The sequence below is a fragment of the Heterodontus francisci genome, chromosome 29 (assembly GCF_036365525.1).
Source record: "Heterodontus francisci isolate sHetFra1 chromosome 29, sHetFra1.hap1, whole genome shotgun sequence".
In the NCBI taxonomy this organism is placed as follows: Eukaryota; Metazoa; Chordata; class Chondrichthyes; order Heterodontiformes; family Heterodontidae; genus Heterodontus; species Heterodontus francisci.
The window spans coordinates 32,023,482-32,042,094 of NC_090399.1; the positions used below are offsets into that span (position 1 = coordinate 32,023,482).

General features: G+C 51.5%; 2 protein-coding genes across 7 annotated transcripts in view; one reads left to right on the plus strand and one right to left on the minus strand.

Annotated features, from left to right (window-relative positions):
* The window catches only part of rnf20 (ring finger protein 20, E3 ubiquitin protein ligase), a 32,675-nt gene extending 25,791 nt beyond the window's left edge, over positions 1-6,884 (plus strand). For both annotated transcript variants that reach the window (XM_068009688.1, XM_068009687.1), the window contains exons 15-20: positions 754-903; positions 2,478-2,690; positions 3,794-3,919; positions 4,187-4,327; positions 4,960-5,061; positions 6,431-6,884. In XM_068009688.1, coding sequence (XP_067865789.1) covers positions 754-903; positions 2,478-2,690; positions 3,794-3,919; positions 4,187-4,327; positions 4,960-5,061; positions 6,431-6,607 — 909 coding nt within the window. In that variant the 3' untranslated portion in view covers positions 6,608-6,884. The remainder of the gene's footprint in view (positions 1-753; positions 904-2,477; positions 2,691-3,793; positions 3,920-4,186; positions 4,328-4,959; positions 5,062-6,430) is intronic.
* A 991-nt stretch (positions 6,885-7,875) lies between these two features.
* On the minus strand, positions 7,876-14,503 carry LOC137345998 (protein FAM216B-like). 5 transcript variants are annotated; one of them, XM_068009300.1, is made up of 5 exons: positions 14,036-14,461; positions 12,791-12,920; positions 10,443-10,563; positions 9,082-9,250; positions 7,876-8,160 (listed from the first exon to the last, which is right to left on the minus strand). In XM_068009300.1, the coding sequence occupies exons 2-5, from the start codon at positions 12,890-12,892 to the stop codon at positions 8,157-8,159; spliced, it is 396 nt and encodes a 131-aa protein (XP_067865401.1). In that variant the 5' UTR covers positions 12,893-12,920; positions 14,036-14,461; the 3' UTR covers positions 7,876-8,156. The 5 variants fall into 5 exon arrangements, with proteins under 5 accessions (XP_067865401.1, XP_067865400.1, XP_067865399.1 ...); XM_068009299.1 differs by lacking the exons at positions 9,082-9,250; positions 14,036-14,461 and adding an exon at positions 14,470-14,503; XM_068009298.1 differs by lacking the exon at positions 9,082-9,250 and having other exon boundaries at positions 14,399-14,463.
* Between the last annotated feature and the right edge of the window lie 4,110 nt (positions 14,504-18,613).

The following is an 18,613-nucleotide window of genomic DNA, read 5'->3' on the forward strand; positions in this document are numbered from 1 at the left end:
AGTTTAGGATTCTCTCACAATTGGAAACATTCTGTCCACATCTACCCTATCAAGCCCAAATCATAATTTGAAATGCCTCTATCAAGACAGCTCTGTTCTCTTATCAAAAGATAAAAGCGTCAGCCTGTTTAATCATTCCCAACAGCTGTAAATCCTTCAGTTCTGGTACTATACTAGTAAATCCTTTTCTCACTTTTTCCAGTTCTCCTATCTCCTTTTTATAGTACGGAGACCAGATTTGTGTGCAGTAATCTTACTGCTGCCTGACCAGCGTCCTGTACAAGTTTAACATAGCTTGCCTGCATTGCAAGTCTCTCCATCGGGGAGCCTGTTTAAAGAGGGAGTCTCTCCATCAGGGAGCCTGTTTAAAGAGGGAGTCTCTCCTTCGCGGACTCAGTTGAAATGTTTTATGTTGTCCCTCCCCCGCCAACTTCTAGCAGGAACCGAATCAGTGATCCTTGCTGGCAGGTGAGGGCACCTGCAGCTGAATAGCTTGCTGTCCAGGCTCCTGAGGCCCAGTTTAACGGAAACCTATTGGTACAGGGTGGGGGAATTGGACGGATTCTGGGGCGGGTGGCGGGGACGAGACGGGGAGCCTGTGGTGGGGTCAGGACAGGGTCAGAACGGGGGTACGGGACTGGGATCCTGGGTAGGGTCGGGACGGGGAGCTGGGGCGGTGACAGGATGGGATGGAGGTCAGGGTGGGTTTGACCCTCACCGAGCTTCCTCTGACTGCTGGCAATCCCGTTCCAGATGGACAGCCTGAGGCAGCGTCTGAAGGAGCTGGAGGAGAAGGAGAGACACGAGGGGAAGAAGATGGCCGATGCGGAAGCTCTGCGTCGGATGAAGCTGGTGGACGAGCAGATGGAGCACATGCTGAAGAAGGTGGCCATGGCCAAACAGGTGAGGAGGTCAGGGGTGAAGGGTCGAATCGGAGAGAGAGTAGCAGAGACTTCAATCCACTGGGTCTGAGACTGCATTAGACCCCGCCAACATCATCAGCAACCACAAATACATTTATATAGCGCCTGTAACGTCGTAGAACATCCCAAGGTGCTTCACAGGAGTGATTATCAAGCAATATTTTGGGACCGAGCTACGCAAGGAGAGATTAGGGACACATATGCAAAAGCCTGGTCAAACAGTAGGTTTTAAGGAGCATCTTAAAGGAGTAGAGAGATGGAGAGGGAATTCCAGAGCTTAGGGCCCAGGCAACTGAAAGTACTGCCGCCATTGGTAGAGTGATTAAAATCGGAGGATGTACAAGGGGCCAGAATTGGAGAGGCACAGAGATACTGGAAGCGTGTAGGGACTGCAGGAGATTGCAGAGATAGGGAGGGGTGTAGGGGCAGGAGAAGGTTACAGAGATAAGGAGGTGTGTAGGGCTGGAGGGGGTTACAGAGATAGGAAGGGGTGTAGGACTGGAGGGGGTTACAGAGATAGGGAGGGGTGTAGGACTGGAGGGGGTTACAGAGATAGGGAGGGGTGTAGGACTGGAGGAGGTTACAGAGATAGGGAGAGGGCGAGATCATGAAGGATTTTAAAATGGAGATGTTGCTGAACTGCGTGTCAGTGTAGGTCCGCGAGCATGTGGTGGTGACTGAACCTGGCTTGAGATAGGGGCCGGCAGAGTTTTCGAAGACTAAGTTTATGGAGGGTGGAATGTGGGAGACCAGCCAGGAGTGCATTGGAATCGGCGAGTCTGGAGGTAACAAAGGCAGGATGAGGGTTCCAGCAGCAGATGAGCTGAGGTTCCCAGTGCGGGTAATGTCAGTGTCTCGCACAATGAATTTACTGACCCATCACACTTGCATTGTCATCCATCGGCATTGAGAGATGATTCAAAATTTATAATAGACAGGTAAATCGGAACTGTAAAGATAAAGGTGGAAAAATGGATCTTTCTATTTTGTAATTAACAGTTCTGTATGCGGTATGTGTACAGGAGCTGTCACTGCGACACGCACGGGCCGTACAGGAGCTGTCACTGCGACACGCACGGGCCGTACAGGAGCTGTCACTGCGACACGCACGGGCCGTACAGGAGCTGTCACTGCGACACGCACGGGCCGTACAGGAGCTGTCACTGCGACACGCACGGGCCGTACAGGAGCTGTCACTGCGACACGCACGGGCCGTACAGGAGCTGTCACTGCGACACGCACGGGCCGTACAGGAGCTGTCACTGCGACACGCACGGGCCGTACAGGAGCTGTCACTGCGACACGCACGGGCCGTACAGGAGCTGTCACTGCGACACGCACGGGCCGTACAGGAGCTGTCACTGCGACACGCACGGGCCGTACAGGAGCTGTCACTGCGACACGCACGGGCCGTACAGGAGCTGTCACTGCGACACGCACGGGCCGTACAGGAGCTGTCACTGCGACACGCACGGGCCGTACAGGAGCTGTCACTGTCTCTCACTCCCTCCCTGACTCGTTTTCTCCCCCTCCGCCTCCCTCCTTTTTCCCCAGGAGGAGGAAGCCCTCCTTTCGGAGATGGATGTGACAGGCCAGGCTTTTGAGGATATGCAGGAACAGAATATCCGTCTGATGCAGCAGCTTCGAGAGAAGGACGATGCGAACTTCAAGCTGATGTCTGAGCGAATCAAGTCCAACCAGATCCACAAACTACTAAAGGAGGAGAAGGAGGAGCTGGGAGACCAGGTCATGACCTTAAAAACCCAGGTCAGTGTGCGCTGGGGATGGAGACAGCTGTTCTTGTAACCATCCCTCCCTCCGTCCCCACCGTCAACCATCCCTCCCTCCATCTCCCCGTCACCCATCCCTCCCTCCTTCACCTCTCCCTCCCTCCGTCACCCCTCCCTAACTTCCTTCCTCCGTCACCCATCCCTCCCTCCCTCCGTCACCCGTCCCTCACTCCCTCCCTCCGTCGCCCGTCCCTCACTCCCTCCCTCCGTCGCCCGTCCCTCACTCCCTCCCTCCGTCGCCCGTCCCTCACTCCCTCCCTCCGTCGCCCGTCCCTCACTCCCTCCCTCCGTCGCCCGTCCCTCACTCCCTCCCTCCGTCGCCCGTCCCTCACTCCCTCCCTCCGTCGCCCGTCCCTCACTCCCTCCCTCCGTCGCCCGTCCCTCACTCCCTCCCTCCGTCGCCCGTCCCTCACTCCCTCCCTCCGTCGCCCGTCCCTCACTCCCTCCCTCCGTCGCCCGTCCCTCACTCCCTCCCTCCGTCGCCCGTCCCTCACTCCCTCCCTCCGTCGCCCGTCCCTCACTCCCTCCCTCCGTCGCCCGTCCCTCACTCCCTCCCTCCGTCGCCCGTCCCTCACTCCCTCCCTCCGTCGCCCGTCCCTCACTCCCTCCCTCCGTCGCCCGTCCCTCACTCCCTCCCTCCGTCGCCCGTCCCTCACTCCCTCCCTCCGTCGCCCGTCCCTCACTCCCTCCCTCCGTCGCCCGTCCCTCACTCCCTCCCTCCGTCGCCCGTCCCTCACTCCCTCCCTCCGTCGCCCGTCCCTCACTCCCTCCCTCCGTCGCCCGTCCCTCACTCCCTCCCTCCGTCGCCCGTCCCTCACTCCCTCCCTCCGTCGCCCGTCCCTCACTCCCTCCCTCCCTGTCTCTTTCCATTTTCACTCAGTTTTCTCTTGCTTTCTCTCTCTGTCTCACCTCTGTTTTGTTACTTTTTCCATTCTCTCGCTGTCTGCGCTCCCGCGCGCTGTCCTGTCACTCCTGCTGTGCTTTCTTTCTCTCCCTCTCTGTTCCACCCACACACTCCCCCTCTCTCTCTCTCTCTCTCTCTCTCTCCCTTCTCACTGTCTGTTTTCTTTCACTCTCCAGGTCGATGCCCAGCTACAGGTGGTGAAAAAATTGGAGGAGAAGGAACAGTTACTCCAGACTAACCTCACGGCCATGGAGAAGGAGCTGTCCCTTCGCACCCAGACCCTGGATATGCACAAACGCAAGGTGAGAAGGGAGTGTCCGAGAGGCTGGGCCCCAGATCCTGCTCTGCTCAAAGGCTGCGAAAGTGAAAAGCTGGAGTGACAGATGTTGGGGTTCTTGGAATGGGAGCTCCTGATGGAGTTCAACCTTCAAACACTGGCTTTTAGTGCACTTCACTCATAGTTAACTCCTGTCCCCTCACCCCGCCTCTTCCCTCCCCCCCTGCTCCCTATCTCTGTCTCTTTCTCCCCAGCTGCACACACTCACTCCCTCTTGCTGTGTCTCTCTCAGGCAGTGGAAGCAGCCCAGTTGGCTGAGGACCTGAAGGTGCAGCTGGACGCAGATCAAAAGAAACTGTCGCAGGTTCAGAATGACATCATCGAGAGCAGTGTGGCCCGAGAGAAAGAAACCTTCAACTACAAGCGAGCACAGGTAGGCGCCTGTGAGAGACATTTATAACCCAGTGTAAGCATCAAACACTCCCCGGGCAGGTACAGCACAGAGTTAGATACAGAGTAAAACTCCCTCTACACTGTTCCCATCAGACACTCCCAGGGCAGATATAACACGAGTTAGATACAGAGTAAAGCTTCCTCTACACTTTCCCCATCAAACACTCCCAGGGCAGATATAACACGAGTTAGATACAGAGTAAAGCTCCCTCTACACTGTCCCCATCAAACACTCCCAAGGCAGGAACAGCATAGGTTAGATACAGAGTAAAGCTCCCTCTACACTGTTCCCATCAAACACTCCCAGGACAGGGACAGTACGGGGTTAGAAAAAAAGGGAAAAAAAGGGTTAGATACAGAGTAAAGCTCCCTCTACACTTTCCCCAACAAACACTCCCAGGACAGGTACAACATGAGTTAGATACAGAGTAAAGCTCCCTCTACACTGTTCCCATCAGACACTCCCAGGACAGACACAGCACGGGTTAGATACAGAGTAAAGCTCCCCCTACACTGCCCTGACAGTGTGTTTCAGAATGTGAGTGATCCATGTTTGATGATGGCCAGACTGAGGGGGTAGTGAGATATCTTTCCTCCTCTCCCTGGTTTTAGGAAGACATCTCGAAGCTGCGCCGCAAGTTGGAACGACAGAAGAAGCCGGAAATGTTCACCAACTGTGACGAGATCCTGATGGAGGAGATCAAAGATTACAAGGTGAGTGATCCGACCGGAGTCCCGGCCATTGTTGTGTATGGAGGTGGGGTGCAGATCGGCCCATATTCCGGGGCAAGGGGGTGTGGATTGCTTGATACTCCAGGGTGGGGGGAGTGCTGATCAGTCTGTATTCCAGGGTGGGGGGGGCGGTGCTGGAGCCAGATTGGCTCATATTCCAGGATGGAGGGGTAGCTGGTTCAATCCATATTCCAGGATGGAGGGGTAGCCGGTACAATCCATATTCCAGGATGGGGGGGGTAGCTGGTTCAATCCATTTTCCAGGATGGGAGGAGCCGGATTGGTCCATATTTGGGAGGAGAGGACTGGATCTATCCATATTCTGAGAGGTTCCTGATCGATCCATATTCCAGGGAGAGCTGGATCAATCCATATCGAGGGGGGTTGGGGGGGGAATAGGATGTATCCATATTCCGTGGGGAGACAGCTGGAACAAAACGTATTCTGGCAGTTGTATGATTGCCTTTGAGTGATGTCGCTTTAAGATCTTAATGTGCTAATGAATTAAGTACCAGGCCACAGTCATGTGACTTGGAGCCTGAGTCACACTAACGCCTAGAGGCAGGTCCTGTAAATAGCTAAAATAAAAGCAAAATACTGCGGATGCTGGAAATCTGAAATAAAAACAAGAAATGCTGGAATCACTCAGCAGGTCTGGCAGCATCTGTGGAAAGAGAAGCAGAGTTAACGTTTCGGGTCAGTGACCCTTCTTGTAAATAGCTAGCTCTGTACTGTATATAATAGCTGTTAATAAACCTGTTTGAGATCTTCAACCAACTGGACTCCACGCATCTCAATTATGTTGCATCAGACAACATAAAGAACTCATTATGTGGTGGCAGCTGTGGGACATTATACTGGGAGTATGGAGAGGCTGGATCAGTCCATATTCCGGGGGGAGCTGGAACAATCCATAATCCAGGGTGGGGCGGGGTTGTTCAGCTGTCGAACAAGGCAAGTCCATTTTCATGCGATGGAAGCAGGATCAGTCCATTTTGCATGGGGTTCGTTTTCTTAGTTGGGGGCGCGGGAAGTTGGACGGGTCCATTATCCAGGGAGCTAGGGGCTGGCGGATTAAAGCTTTGAATTGGAAATGTCCATTTTAAGATGTGGGGGAATTAGGGGAGGCGGGAGCTGGATCAGTCCATTTTGTCAGGGGTTCGCACTACGATGGGACCAGTCCATTTTCTTTGGTGTGTGGGGTGGATTGGTCCATTTTTCGGACAGGACGGAGGCATTTCTTCCGGGGTGGATGTGGCGGGATTGTTTCAATGGGATGAAAAGCTGCCTTGGAAATCTCACCTTGTGCTTCTCCGTCTCTCTTTTCCCCTCCCCCCACCCCCCGGGGCAGGCCAAGCTGACGTGTCCCTGCTGTAACATGCGGAAGAAGGACGCCGTGCTGACCAAGTGTTTCCACGTCTTCTGCTTCGAATGTGTCAAGACCCGCTACGACACGCGGCAGCGCAAGTGCCCCAAGTGCAACGCTGCCTTCGGGGCCAATGACTTCCACCGTATCTACATTGGCTGAGAAACCACCCCACCCCCACCCAATCCCCCAGGACTGTGGAGGGGGAGGTGTTACCAGGGAGCATGGCTCCCAATCTCGAGGGTAGTTTCCATGGTCACCCCTCTCCCCGTCTTCTCCTCCTCCACATGGCTCCGCACCACCACCACCCCCCCCCCCCCCACCAAACCCCCGATGTCCCTTTACCACGGTCCCAGTGAAGGACGCGGGGCAGGAGGTTACAGTTTGTCGTTTTTCTGTTTGAAACGTTGAGGTTCGGAATAAACGTGTGGATTGAGAAGCGAGGCCTGGGGTCTGTTTGGACCAATAATGTTGCTGCTCTCTCGACTCTCATTCTGCGAGAGTCTCTGGGTCGACTGTGAACAGTTTTGGTCGCTATACCAAAGTAAGGATATATTTCCCTGAGAGGGAGTGCCAGGAAAGTTCTTCAGATTGGTTCCCGGGATGAAAGGAGACACTAAGCAGAATGAGCCGACATTCTCTGGAGTTTAGAAGAATGAGAGGTGATCTTATTGAAACCTGGAAAATTCTTGGAGGATTTGACAAGGGCGATGCTGAGAGGCTGTTTACCCTGGCTGGGGAATCTAGAACCAGTGCTGCACTGTGAGAGGATCAGTGCTGAGGGAGTGCTGCACTGTCGGAGGGTCAGTGCTGAGGGAGCGCTGCACTGTCGGAGGGCCAGTGCTGAGGGAGTGCTGCACTGTTAGGTGCCGCCTTTCCGATTAAGAAATTAAATCTTGTGCCCATCTGCTCTGTCAAGTGGACAAGGAGATCCCATGACCACTTTTTGGGGGAGGAGTGGGGGTGGGGAGTTCCACCTGGCGTCCAATGTTTGTCCTTGAACCAACATCACTAAAACAGATGATCTGGTGGTCATGTTGCTGCTTGTGGGATCTTGCTGTGCCTGAATTGGCTGCTGGTTTCCCACGTTACAACAGCGACCTCAATTCGCAGAAAGTCATAATAGGGCAGCACAGTGGCGCAGTGGTTAGCACCACAGCCTCACAGCTCCAGCAACCCGGGTTCCGTTCTGGGTACTGCCTGTGTGGAGTTTGCACGTTCTCCCTGTGACTCTGTGGGTTTCCGCCGGGTGCTCCGGTTTCCTCCCACTGCCAAAGACTTGCAGGTTGATAGGTAAATTGGTCATTGTAAATTGCCCCTAGTGTAGGTAGGTGGTAGGAGAATTGTGGGGATAAGAGGGGGAATATCGGATTAATGTAGGATTAGTATAAATGGGTGGTTGATGGTCAGCACAGACTCAGTGGGCCAAAGGGCCTGTTTCAGTGCTGCATTTCTCTATGAATCTATAAATAACCGTGAACCGCTTCAGGACGTCCTAAAGTGGTGAAGGCACTGGGGAAACGGGGGTTCTTTCATACAAACGGATGCAAATGGACAAAAACCGCTCACAAACCCATTTATTGGGAATTGGAATAGTTTTTCGATCCTCAGTCCGGTTGGAAATGATTTATCCGATATGCATAGTCCAATTCTGTCTCCAAATGATGTTGACCTGAGCAGATCCAGTCTGGGCCGGTTCCAGAAACAAAAGTCATCTGTTGAAAACAATGAAAAAAACCATTGGGAGTGACTATATGAGCCATAGTCATAGAGAGATACAGCACTGAAACAGGCCCTTCGGCCCACTGAGTCTGTGCCGATCAACACCCACCCATTTATACTAATCCTACATTAATCCCATATTCCCTACTACATCCCCACCATTCTCCCACCACCTACCTACACTAGGGGAAATTTACAATGGCCAATTTACCTATCAACCTGAAATTCTTTGGCGGTGGGAGGAAACCGGATCACCCGGCAGAAACCCACGCGGTCACCGGGAGAACTTGCAAACTCCACACAGGCAGTACCCAGAACCGAACCCGGGTCGCTGGAGCTGTGGTGCTAACCACTATCTGACAAAAGGGGAAAATGGCGACACATCCTGTAGACTGGTGTGCACTATCACAATGAAACAACAGCTTGGTAATAGGTGCCAACGTCATAAACAACAACTGACAGCGTCACTTGGCAGTTTCACGTGCAGCACTTGTTTCAGAACCTGCCTCTCAAGGATTGGCCTTCACAGCCATCAGCAAAGGTACAGCAAGAGAAGACATCCCACCTACATGGATTGTTTGCTGTGTGTCCATCATCCTTCATGGATGGAATACTTGCCAACAAACCAACCGTGGCAGGCACAGGGACCTGTAACTAACTGGAGCCTGGGGTGTAGACAGCAGCCTGGAATTGACAGGAACCTGGGGCAAGGGCACCAGCCTGGAATTAACTGGATACTGGGGGTCATGGGCCTGCCACTAACTGGAACCTGGGGACGGGGGTAGAAAGGTGTTATTCACTGGAGCTTGGGGGACTGGTGCCTGGGTGACAGGGCCTGGAATTAACTAGAATCTGGTGGGAGGGGGGAAAACAGGGCCTAAAAGGAAAGATGAAGTACGAGGAGGATTTCAAACCTTTTTGTTCTCCATCTCCTCTCAGGTTTCGGTTGCGAGTGGTGGTCTTGCTTTCTCGGACTTGCGGTCGTAGCTCTGACCATTAAGGGGGACCATTTCTGATACTGCTGCTGCCTGGGGCTTCTCAGATAATCTACAAACTTGTTCATTTCCTCAGTAGTCATGTAACCTTTAAAAACACAAAGATTCCTATTTCATTACCTCAGGATATCCCAAAGTGTTTCCCAGTCAATGAAGGACTCTTTTTTTTTTGGAGTGCGATCACTGTTCATTGTCATAATGCTGGAAACGTAGCAGCCATCATGTGATTTCAGTGATGTTGCTTTAGGGATAAATATTAGACCCAGAACACTGGGGAGACTATCCTGCTCTTCTTCCAAAAGTGGCCATGGGATCTTTCACTTTCACATGAGGACAGATAGGGACCTCGCTTTAACGTCTCACCTGAAAGATAGCACCTCCAACAGTGCAGTGCTCCCTCAGTACTGACCCTCTGCCAGTGCAACACTCCCTCAGTACAGACCCTCCACCAGTGCAACACTCCCTCAGTACTGGCCATCTGACAGTGCAGCACTCCCTCAGTACAGCCCCTCTGGCAGTGCAGCGCTCCCTCCGTACAGCCCGTCCGACAGTGCAGTGCTCCCTCAGTACTGACCTTCCGACAGTGCAGCACTCCCTCAGTATCACCCCTCCGACAGTGCAGTGCTCCCTCAGTACTGACCTTCCGACAGTGCAGCACTCCCTCCGTACAGCCCGTCCGACAGTGCAGTGCTCCCTCAGTACTGACCTTCCGACAGTGCAGCACTCCCTCAGTATCACCCCTCCGACAGTGCAGCACTCCCTCAGTACAGACCCTCCACCAGTGCAGCACTCCCTCAGTACAGCCCCTCTGGCAGTGCAGCACTCCCTCAGTACAGCCCCTCTGGCAGTGCAGCGCTCCCTCCATACAGCCCGTCTGACAGTGCAGTGCTCCCTCAGTACTGACCTTCCGACAGTGCAGCACTCCCTCAGTATCACCCCTCCGACAGTGCAGTGCTCCCTCAGTACTGACCCTCCGACAGTGCAGCACTCCCTCAGTATCACCCCTCCGACAGTGCAGTGCTCCCTCAGTACTGACCCTCCGACAGTGCAGCATTCCCTCAGTATCACCCCTCCGACAGTGCAGCACTCCCTCAGTATCACCCCTCCGACAGTGCAGTGCTCCCTCACTAAGTAGACGGTCTTGGTGATACCACGGATATGTGGCCAGTAGTTCATCTTGAAATCAGATAGGTCGCTGAGGTTGTGGAGTGGAAACTTGAGATCCCGAGGGGGGAGATAATGGACGATTCTTTATATTTCATTGTCTAACCATTACCCACCCAACATCCTCTGTCGCTCGAGGCTGTTGATGTATTGCTGATGGAGGCTCCTGCGGAGGGGACCTGCTTTGTAGATAGTGAAGATGCTGTACATGTATCTCTGCTGCCCGATATTGAGGTCCTGGAGGAGAAACACCAACTTCATCTGAGTGCTTACGCTGGAGCAGATGGAATTTCTTGAAGGGATTTACAAAGGATTGCTCAGTAAATCAAAGACTGCACTATCTGATGCCAAGCTAAGCTCAGGATCCATCCTAGCCCTCTCCCATCAACATTACCCTTCCCTCCACCTCCACAACATTACCCATGTCCGCCCTTCGTGGTGCTGATTTGCTGCTGAAACTCTCACCGTGCCTCCAACACCGCCAGACTCTATTATTCTAATGCTCTCCTCACCGGCCTCTCAGCCTTCACCCTCAGTAACCATCAGCTCATCTGAAACTCTGCTAACCCATATCCTAACTCGCGCTGTCCAGCTTAACCAGCACCCACTGTGCTCACTTACCGACATTGGCTTCCACTCCAGCAATGCCTCGATTTTAAAATTCTCAAACTTGTTTCAAATCCCTCCATGGCCCTCAGCTGATCCCTATCGCTGTAACCTCCTCCAGTCCCTACACCACACTCTATGTCTGCACCCTCCTCCAGCCCCTACACCACTCCCTATCTCTGCAACCCTCAAACCCTACACCCCTCCCATCTCTAACCTCCTCCAGCCCCTACACCCCTCCCTATCTCTGTAACCTCCTCCAGCCCCGACACCCCTCCCTATCTCTAACCTCCTCCTGCCCTGCCAGCATCTGGGATTCTACCAGTTCTGGCCTTTTACGTATCCCAATTTTAATCCTTCCATTATTGGTGGCTGTGCCTTCAGTTCCCTGGGTCCTAAGCTCTGGAATTCCCTCCCTACACCTCTGTCTCTTTTTTTTTAAGACAGTCCTTGAAATCTACCTTTTTGACAAAGCTTTATATCCCCTGTCCTAATATCTCCTTATTTGGCTTGGTGTCAATTTTCTGACTGGTTTATGCTCCTGTTTAGTGCCTTGTGATGTTTTACTATGTTGAAGGCACTATCGAAATGCTATTTGTTGTTGTAATGGGCAAGATAAATCTAAAAGGAGCAGGATGTCCATATCTGCAAGTAGTGATGATCAGTCTCTGATTGAATATTTGGCCTGCAACTGAATAGATCTGAGGGATAGAGTTAAGAGGTTAGAACTATCAGGAAAGATTGAACAGGCTGGAGCTCTTTTTTCTGGAAAAGGGAAGACTGAGGGGGTGACCTGATAGAGGCCTTGGAGATTCTGAAAGGGTCGATTGAGTGGATTTGGAGAAGACTTCCACACTCTCACCACTCTCTGGGTAAAGAAATTTCTCCTGAATTCCTGATTGGATTTATCAATGACTGTCTTATATTTACAGCTCCTCAGTTCTGCTCTCATCCACAAGTGGAAGCATCTTCTCTAAATCCACTCAATCGACCCTTTCAGAATCTCCAAGGCCTCTCTCAGGTCACCCCCTCAGTCTTCCCTTTTCCAGAGAAAAGAGCTCCAGCCTGTTCAATCTTTCCTGATAGTTCTAACCTCTTAACTCTATCCCTCAGATCTATTCAGTTGCAGGCCAAATATTCCATCAGAGACTGATCATCACTACTTGCAGATATGGACATCCTGCTCCTTTTAGATTTATCTTGCCCATTACAACAACAAATAGCATTTAGATAGTGCCTTCAACATAGTAAAACATCACAAGGCACTAAACAGGAGCATAAACCAGTCAGAAAATTGACACCAAGCCAAATAAGGAGATATTAGGACAGGGGATATAAAGCTTTGTCAAAAAGGTAGATTTTAAGGACTTTTTTTTTAAAAAAGAGACACGGAGAGGGAAGGAATTCCAGAGCTTAGGACTATGGTAACTAAAGACATAGCTGCCAATAATAGAAGGAGATGGGTTGTAGGAGCTGGAGGAAGTTATAGATAGGTAAGGGTGGAGGAGGTTACATAGATAGGGGTATAGGGCTGGAGGCAGTTATAGATACGTTAAACTGATTAGCGTGGTGTTCATAAGAGAAACATTTCATAGACTCATTGAACGATTCAGCACAGAAGGAGGCCATTGAAAGTTATCCGATTTAGTCCCACCACCGCCTCTGCCTCTCACTCCCCCACCACCATCTCCCACCTCCACAACCCGCCAACCCCAGCTTTTCTCCCCCCAACCCCCCCGTAGCTCTGTAAATTTTTCCCCTTCAAGTATTTATTCAATTCCCTCAAGGGGACGAATGGCCTCCTCCAGCACCTATCTCATCTTACAAAGCCGATAATGGAGGAAATGGAAAAACGTACCTTCAGGAGTGAACCTTCCAGCATTGACCGTGGAACCTTAACTCTTCTCATCATCCCCGGAGGCCAGTGCTGATTGGACAGCAATCTTGTCTTTTCTCCCATTGGGTAATGGAGAATGATTCTCAATAGGCTGAGATGGACAGAAGTATGAGAGAGAGTTTGTTATAACAATTACTCCCATCCTTTGTGAGTTCAGTCATGGACAAAAACAATGCTTGCATTCATATAGCGACTCAATATTACACTTCTGTTCCTTGTCTTCAAATCTCTCTACGACCTTGTCCCTCCCTATCACTGTAACCTCTTCCAGCCCCTACACCCCTCCCTATCTCTAACCTCCTCCAGCCCTACACCCCTCCCTATATCTAACTTCCTCCAGCCCTACGCCCCTCCCTATCTCTGTAACCTCCAGCCCTAAACCCCTCCCTATCTCTCTAAACCCCTCTCAATTTACACACAAAAGTTTGGTCAAAGATTTTTTTAAGGAGTGCAAATTAGCTGCCTTGTTTCCTTGGTTACAATAGTAACAAGGCTTCATTTCCTAGGTTGCAAAGTTCTATGGGATGTTTGTTTTTTATTTTTATTTTAAATGAAAAAGGGGTTTTAGTTTTAGAGATACAGCACTGAAACAGGCCCTTCGGCCCACCGAGTCTGTGCCGGCCAACAACCACCCATTTATACTAACCCTACGGTAATCCCATATTCCCTACCACCTACCTACACGAGGGGCAATTTACAATGGCCAATTTACCTATCACCTGCAAGTCTTTGGCGGTGGGAGGAAACCGGAGCACCCAGCGAAAACCCATCTCTTATTGAATTGGGATTTTGGTCCTTTTCTTGCTGTGTGATTCATGTACTGCCAGAACCCATCAAATTTAGATTGCCACTTCCACAATGCCTTTCACCACCTCAGCCTGTCGCAATGTGCTTCATACCAAATGAAGTGCTTCCCTGACGTTTAGTCACTGATGTAGCAAATGTGATAGCCAATTTGTGCACAGCAAGCTCCCACATACACCTTTGTGATAATGGCCAGATTATCAGTTTTATTCAGGTTGGTTAAAGGATAAATATTGACCCCAGGAAAACAAGGAGAACTCTCCCCATTCATCTTCCAGGATTGGCACTGGGGTCTTTTACATCCACCTGAGAGGACAAATTGATCCTCAGTTTAACGGCTCATTCAAAAGATGATACCTCAGTACTGCCCCTCCAACAGTGCAGCACTCCCTCGGTACTGACCCTCCGACAGTGCAGCACTCCCTCAGCACTGCCCCTCCGACAGTGCAGCACTCCCTCGGCACTGCCCCTCCGACAGTGCAGCAATCCCTCGGCACTGCCCCTCCGACAGTGAGGCACTCCCTCGGTACTGCCCCTCCGACAGTGCGGCACTCCCTCGGTACTGCCCCTCCGACAGTGCAGCACTCCCTCGGCACTGCCCCTCCGACAGTGCAGCACTCCCTCGGCACTGCCCCTCCGACAGTGAGGCACTCCCTCGGTACTGCCCCTCCGACAGTGCGGCACTCCCTCGGTACTGCCCCTCCGACCGTGCAGCACTCCCTCGGTACTGACCCTCCAACCGTGCAGCATTCCCTCAGTACTGACCCTCGATAGTGCAGCACTCCCCCTGCACTGACTCTCTAACAGTGCAACACTCCATCAGTACTGTCACTCACAGTTTGTTTCAATCGCAGCCTCCTCAGTCCCAGCCACTGAACAAGGAATGTAAACAAAGCGGGCGCTGGGCAACAAGGAGCCTGACCCTGGGAGGAGTCACCGTCAACACAATGAACAGGAAGTTTCTCAACATCTACAAGTCTGGCAGGGTTAGAACAGAGAACATCTGTTCAAATCCCTTCACATTGCACCTGCTGCTATCTTCCACACTCCTATATGAGACAGAGATAAAGAAAGGTAGAGACAGAGAGTCGCAGCAATAGTTCATAGACAGATATAAAGTTAGTTAGAGAAACAAATCCAAAGATAGATGGAGAGAGAAAGAGACGGAAGGACCAGCAAAGGGAGAAAAACAGCGAGGGAGTAAGAGACAGGGAGGGAGCGAGACACAGAGAGAAGATGCCGAGAGAGAGAGGGTGAGTGTGAGATCCACAGTGAGAGACTGACAGAATCAGAGAGGGAGCAAGAGACAGACTGAGAGAGACAGAGTGAGTGAGTGACAGGGAGGGAGACAGATTGAGAAACAAACAGACAGGCAGAGAGAAAGAGACAGAGCGAGATATAGACAAAAACAGAGAGAGAGAGAGACAGAGCGAGACAAAGACTGAGACAGAATGAGAGACAGAGAGAGACAAAGTGAGACAGAATGAGAGATACAGAGATAGAAGAGAGACAGACGGATAGCGAGCGTCTCTGTCAGTTTGTATAATTGGAAATTATATTTTGGGGCCTTGCCACATCCTGATCCTTTGTCCCCGTTCCCCATGATCTCTCGTTCCCCGCCCCGAATCATCACTCACCCCTCCAAATCCTGTCTCCTCACCAAAACCCTTGTCCACCGTTCCCCAGGTACAATCCAATCTCTGCTTCCCTCTCCCTCAATCCCTGATCCCCTCTTCCCTAATCCCCTCTCCCTCAATCCCTGATCCTCTCTCTCCCAATCCCTGGTTCCCTTTCCCTCAACCAATCCCTGATCAATTTTCTCCTATCCCTGATCCAATTTCCCCAGAATTTCTGATCCATTCCCCCCCAATTCCTGATCCACTTTCCCCCATAATTCCTGATCCCCTCTGCCCCTATCCCTGATCCCTTCTGCCCCCATCCCTGATCCCCTCTGCCCCTCAATTCCTTATCCATTTTCCCAATACTCCCTGATCCATTTCCCCAATAATTCCGGATCCCCTCTTCCCCCATCCCTGATCCCCTCTTCCCCCCATCCTTGATCCCCTCTGCCCCTCAATTCCTTATCCATTTTCCCAATACTCCCTGATCCATTTCCCCAATAATTCCATATCCCCTCTTCCCCCATCCTTGATCCCCTCTGCCCCTCAATTCCTTATCCATTTTCCCAATACTCCATGATTCATTTTCTCACAATTCCTGATCCACTTTCCCCCCAATTCCTGATCCTTTTTCCCAATGCTCCCTAATCCACTTTCCCCCCAATTCCTGATCCTTTCCCCCCCCCCCATCCCTGATCCTTCCCCCCCCCCCCAATCCCTGATCCATTTCCCCCCACCAATCCCTGAATGGCTTCCCCCTGTTCCTGTGCAATAGGGTTGAGGAGACTGACTGAAACCCCTCCTGTTCCTGTGTGAGAGGTTTGAGGTGCTGAATTTTTTTCATATTAATTTGTGGGATGTGGGTGTCGCTGGCTACGCCAGCATTTATTGCCCATCCCTAATTGCCCTTGAGAAGGTGGTGGTGAGCCACCATCTTGAACCACTGCAGTTCTTGGAGTGTAGGTACACCAATAGTGCTGTTAGGAAGGAAGTTTCAGGATTTTGACCCAGCAATAGTGAAGGAATGAGGATATAGTTCCAAGACTGGATGGTGTGTGGCTTGGAGGGGTACGTGCTGGTAGTCGTGCTCCCAGGCATCTGCTGCCCTTGTCCTTCTAGGTCCTGGTTACACAGGGACAGGAGGAGGCCATTCAGCCCCTCAAAGCTGTTACATAGCTATAGGAGAAGGCCATTCATGAATGGTGGTCCCCAGCATCACAGATGCCAGCCTTCACCCAATCTGATTCACTCCGCATGATGTCAAGAAACAACTGAAGGCACTGGATACTAAAAAAGCTATGGGCCCTAACAACATTCCGGCAATGGTACTGAAGACCTGTGCTCCAGAACTAGCCATATCCCTAGCCAAGCTGTTACAGTACAGCTACAATACTGGCATCTACCCTGCAATGTGGAAAATTGCCCAGGTATGTCCTGTCCACAAAAAGCAGGACAAATCCAACCCAGCCAGTTACATCCCTATCAACTCAATCAAAGTGATGGAAGGGGTCGGTGACAGTCCCATCAAGTGGCACTTCCTCAGCAATAACCTACTCAGTGAAGCTCAGTTTGGATTCTGCCAGGGCCACTCATCTCCTGACCTCCTTACAGCCTTGGTTCAAACATGGACAAAGGTGCTGAACTCAAGAGGTGAGGTGATAGTGACTGCCCTTGACATCAAGGCAGCATTTGACCAAGTATGGCATCAAGGAGCCCCACCTAGCCAAACTGGAGTTAATGGGAATCGGGGAAAAGTCTCCGCTGTTTGGAGTCATACCCAGTGCAAAGGAAGTTTGTTGTGTTTATTGGAGGTCAATCATCTGAGGACATCACTGCAGGATTCCTTAGGGTTATGTCCTGGCCCAACCATCTTCAGCTGCGTCATCAATGACCTTCCCTCCATCATAAGGTCAGAAGTAGGGATGTTTGCTGATGATTGCACAATGTTCAGCACTATTCGCAATTCCTCAGACACTGAAGCAGTTCGTGTAGAAATGCAGCAAGACCTGGACAATATCCAAGCTTGGGCTGATAAGCAGCAAGTAACATTCGGACCACACAAGTGCCAGGCAATGACCATCTCAAACAAAAGAGAATCTAACCATCTCCCCTTGACATTCAATGGCATTACCATCACTGAATCCCCCACTATCAACATCCTGGGGGTCACCATTGACCAGAAACTGAACTGGACCAGCCACATAATTACTGTGGCCAGAACAGCAGGTCAGAAGCTAGTCTGCGGCGAGTAACTCACCTCCTGTTTCCCCAGAGGCTGTCCACCATCTACAAGGCACAAGTAAGGAGTGTGATGGAATATTCTCCACTTGCCTGGATAGGTGCAGCTCCAACAATACTCAAGATGCTCGACATCATCCAGGACAAAGCAGCACGCTTGATTGGCATCCCATCCACCATCTTCAACATTCACTCCCTCCACCACCGACACACAGTGGCAGCAATACCATCTACAAGAAGCACTGCAGCAATGCACCAAGGCTCCTTAGACAGCACCTTCCAAACCCGCGAGCTCTACCACCTAGAAGGACAAGGGCAGCAGATGCATGGCAACACTATGACCTGCAAGGTCCCCTCCAAGTCACACACCATCCTGATTTGGAACTATATTGCCATTCTTTCACTGTCGCTGGGTCAAAAGCCTGGAACTCCCTCCCCAACAGCACTGTGGGTGTACCTGCACCCCAAGGACTGCAGCGATTCAAGAAGGCAGCTCACCACCACCTTCTCAATGGCAATTAGGGATGGGCAATAAATGCTGGCCTCACCAGCAATGCGCACATCCCAAGAACAAATCATAAAAAAGTAGTTTTCTACACTCTTGTTTCCCTCACCACCTGCTGCAGGCCCAGTCTGGCAAATAATTTTCTTCAGGATTCGGCCAGCTCGGTCAGTCGTGGTGCTACCAAGCTGCTCTTGGTGATGGACTTTGAAGTCTCCCACTCAGAGTACATTCTATGAATTTGCTGCCCTATTTGCTTCTTCCAAGTGGTGTTCAACGTGAAGGACTACTGATTCATCAGCTGTGTCTGGGGGGGGGGGAGCGGTGGGGGGGGGGGGGGGCGGGAGGGGCGCTAAGTGGTAATGCAAGGAGGTTTCCTTGCCCATATTTGACCTGATACCATAAAACTTCATGGGGTCTGAGTCAATGTTGTGGATTCCCGGGGCCACTTCATTGTCACACTCAGGTTCCCTCAGAGTGTCACAGTTCAGGGTCCCTCAGTGTTTCAAACTTCAGGCTATCACACCTTCCAGTGTTACACTTCAGAATATAATGTCTCAGGGGCTCACGTGTCAGGATGTCTCAGTATTTCACAGTTCTCAATGTCACACCTCAGGATCT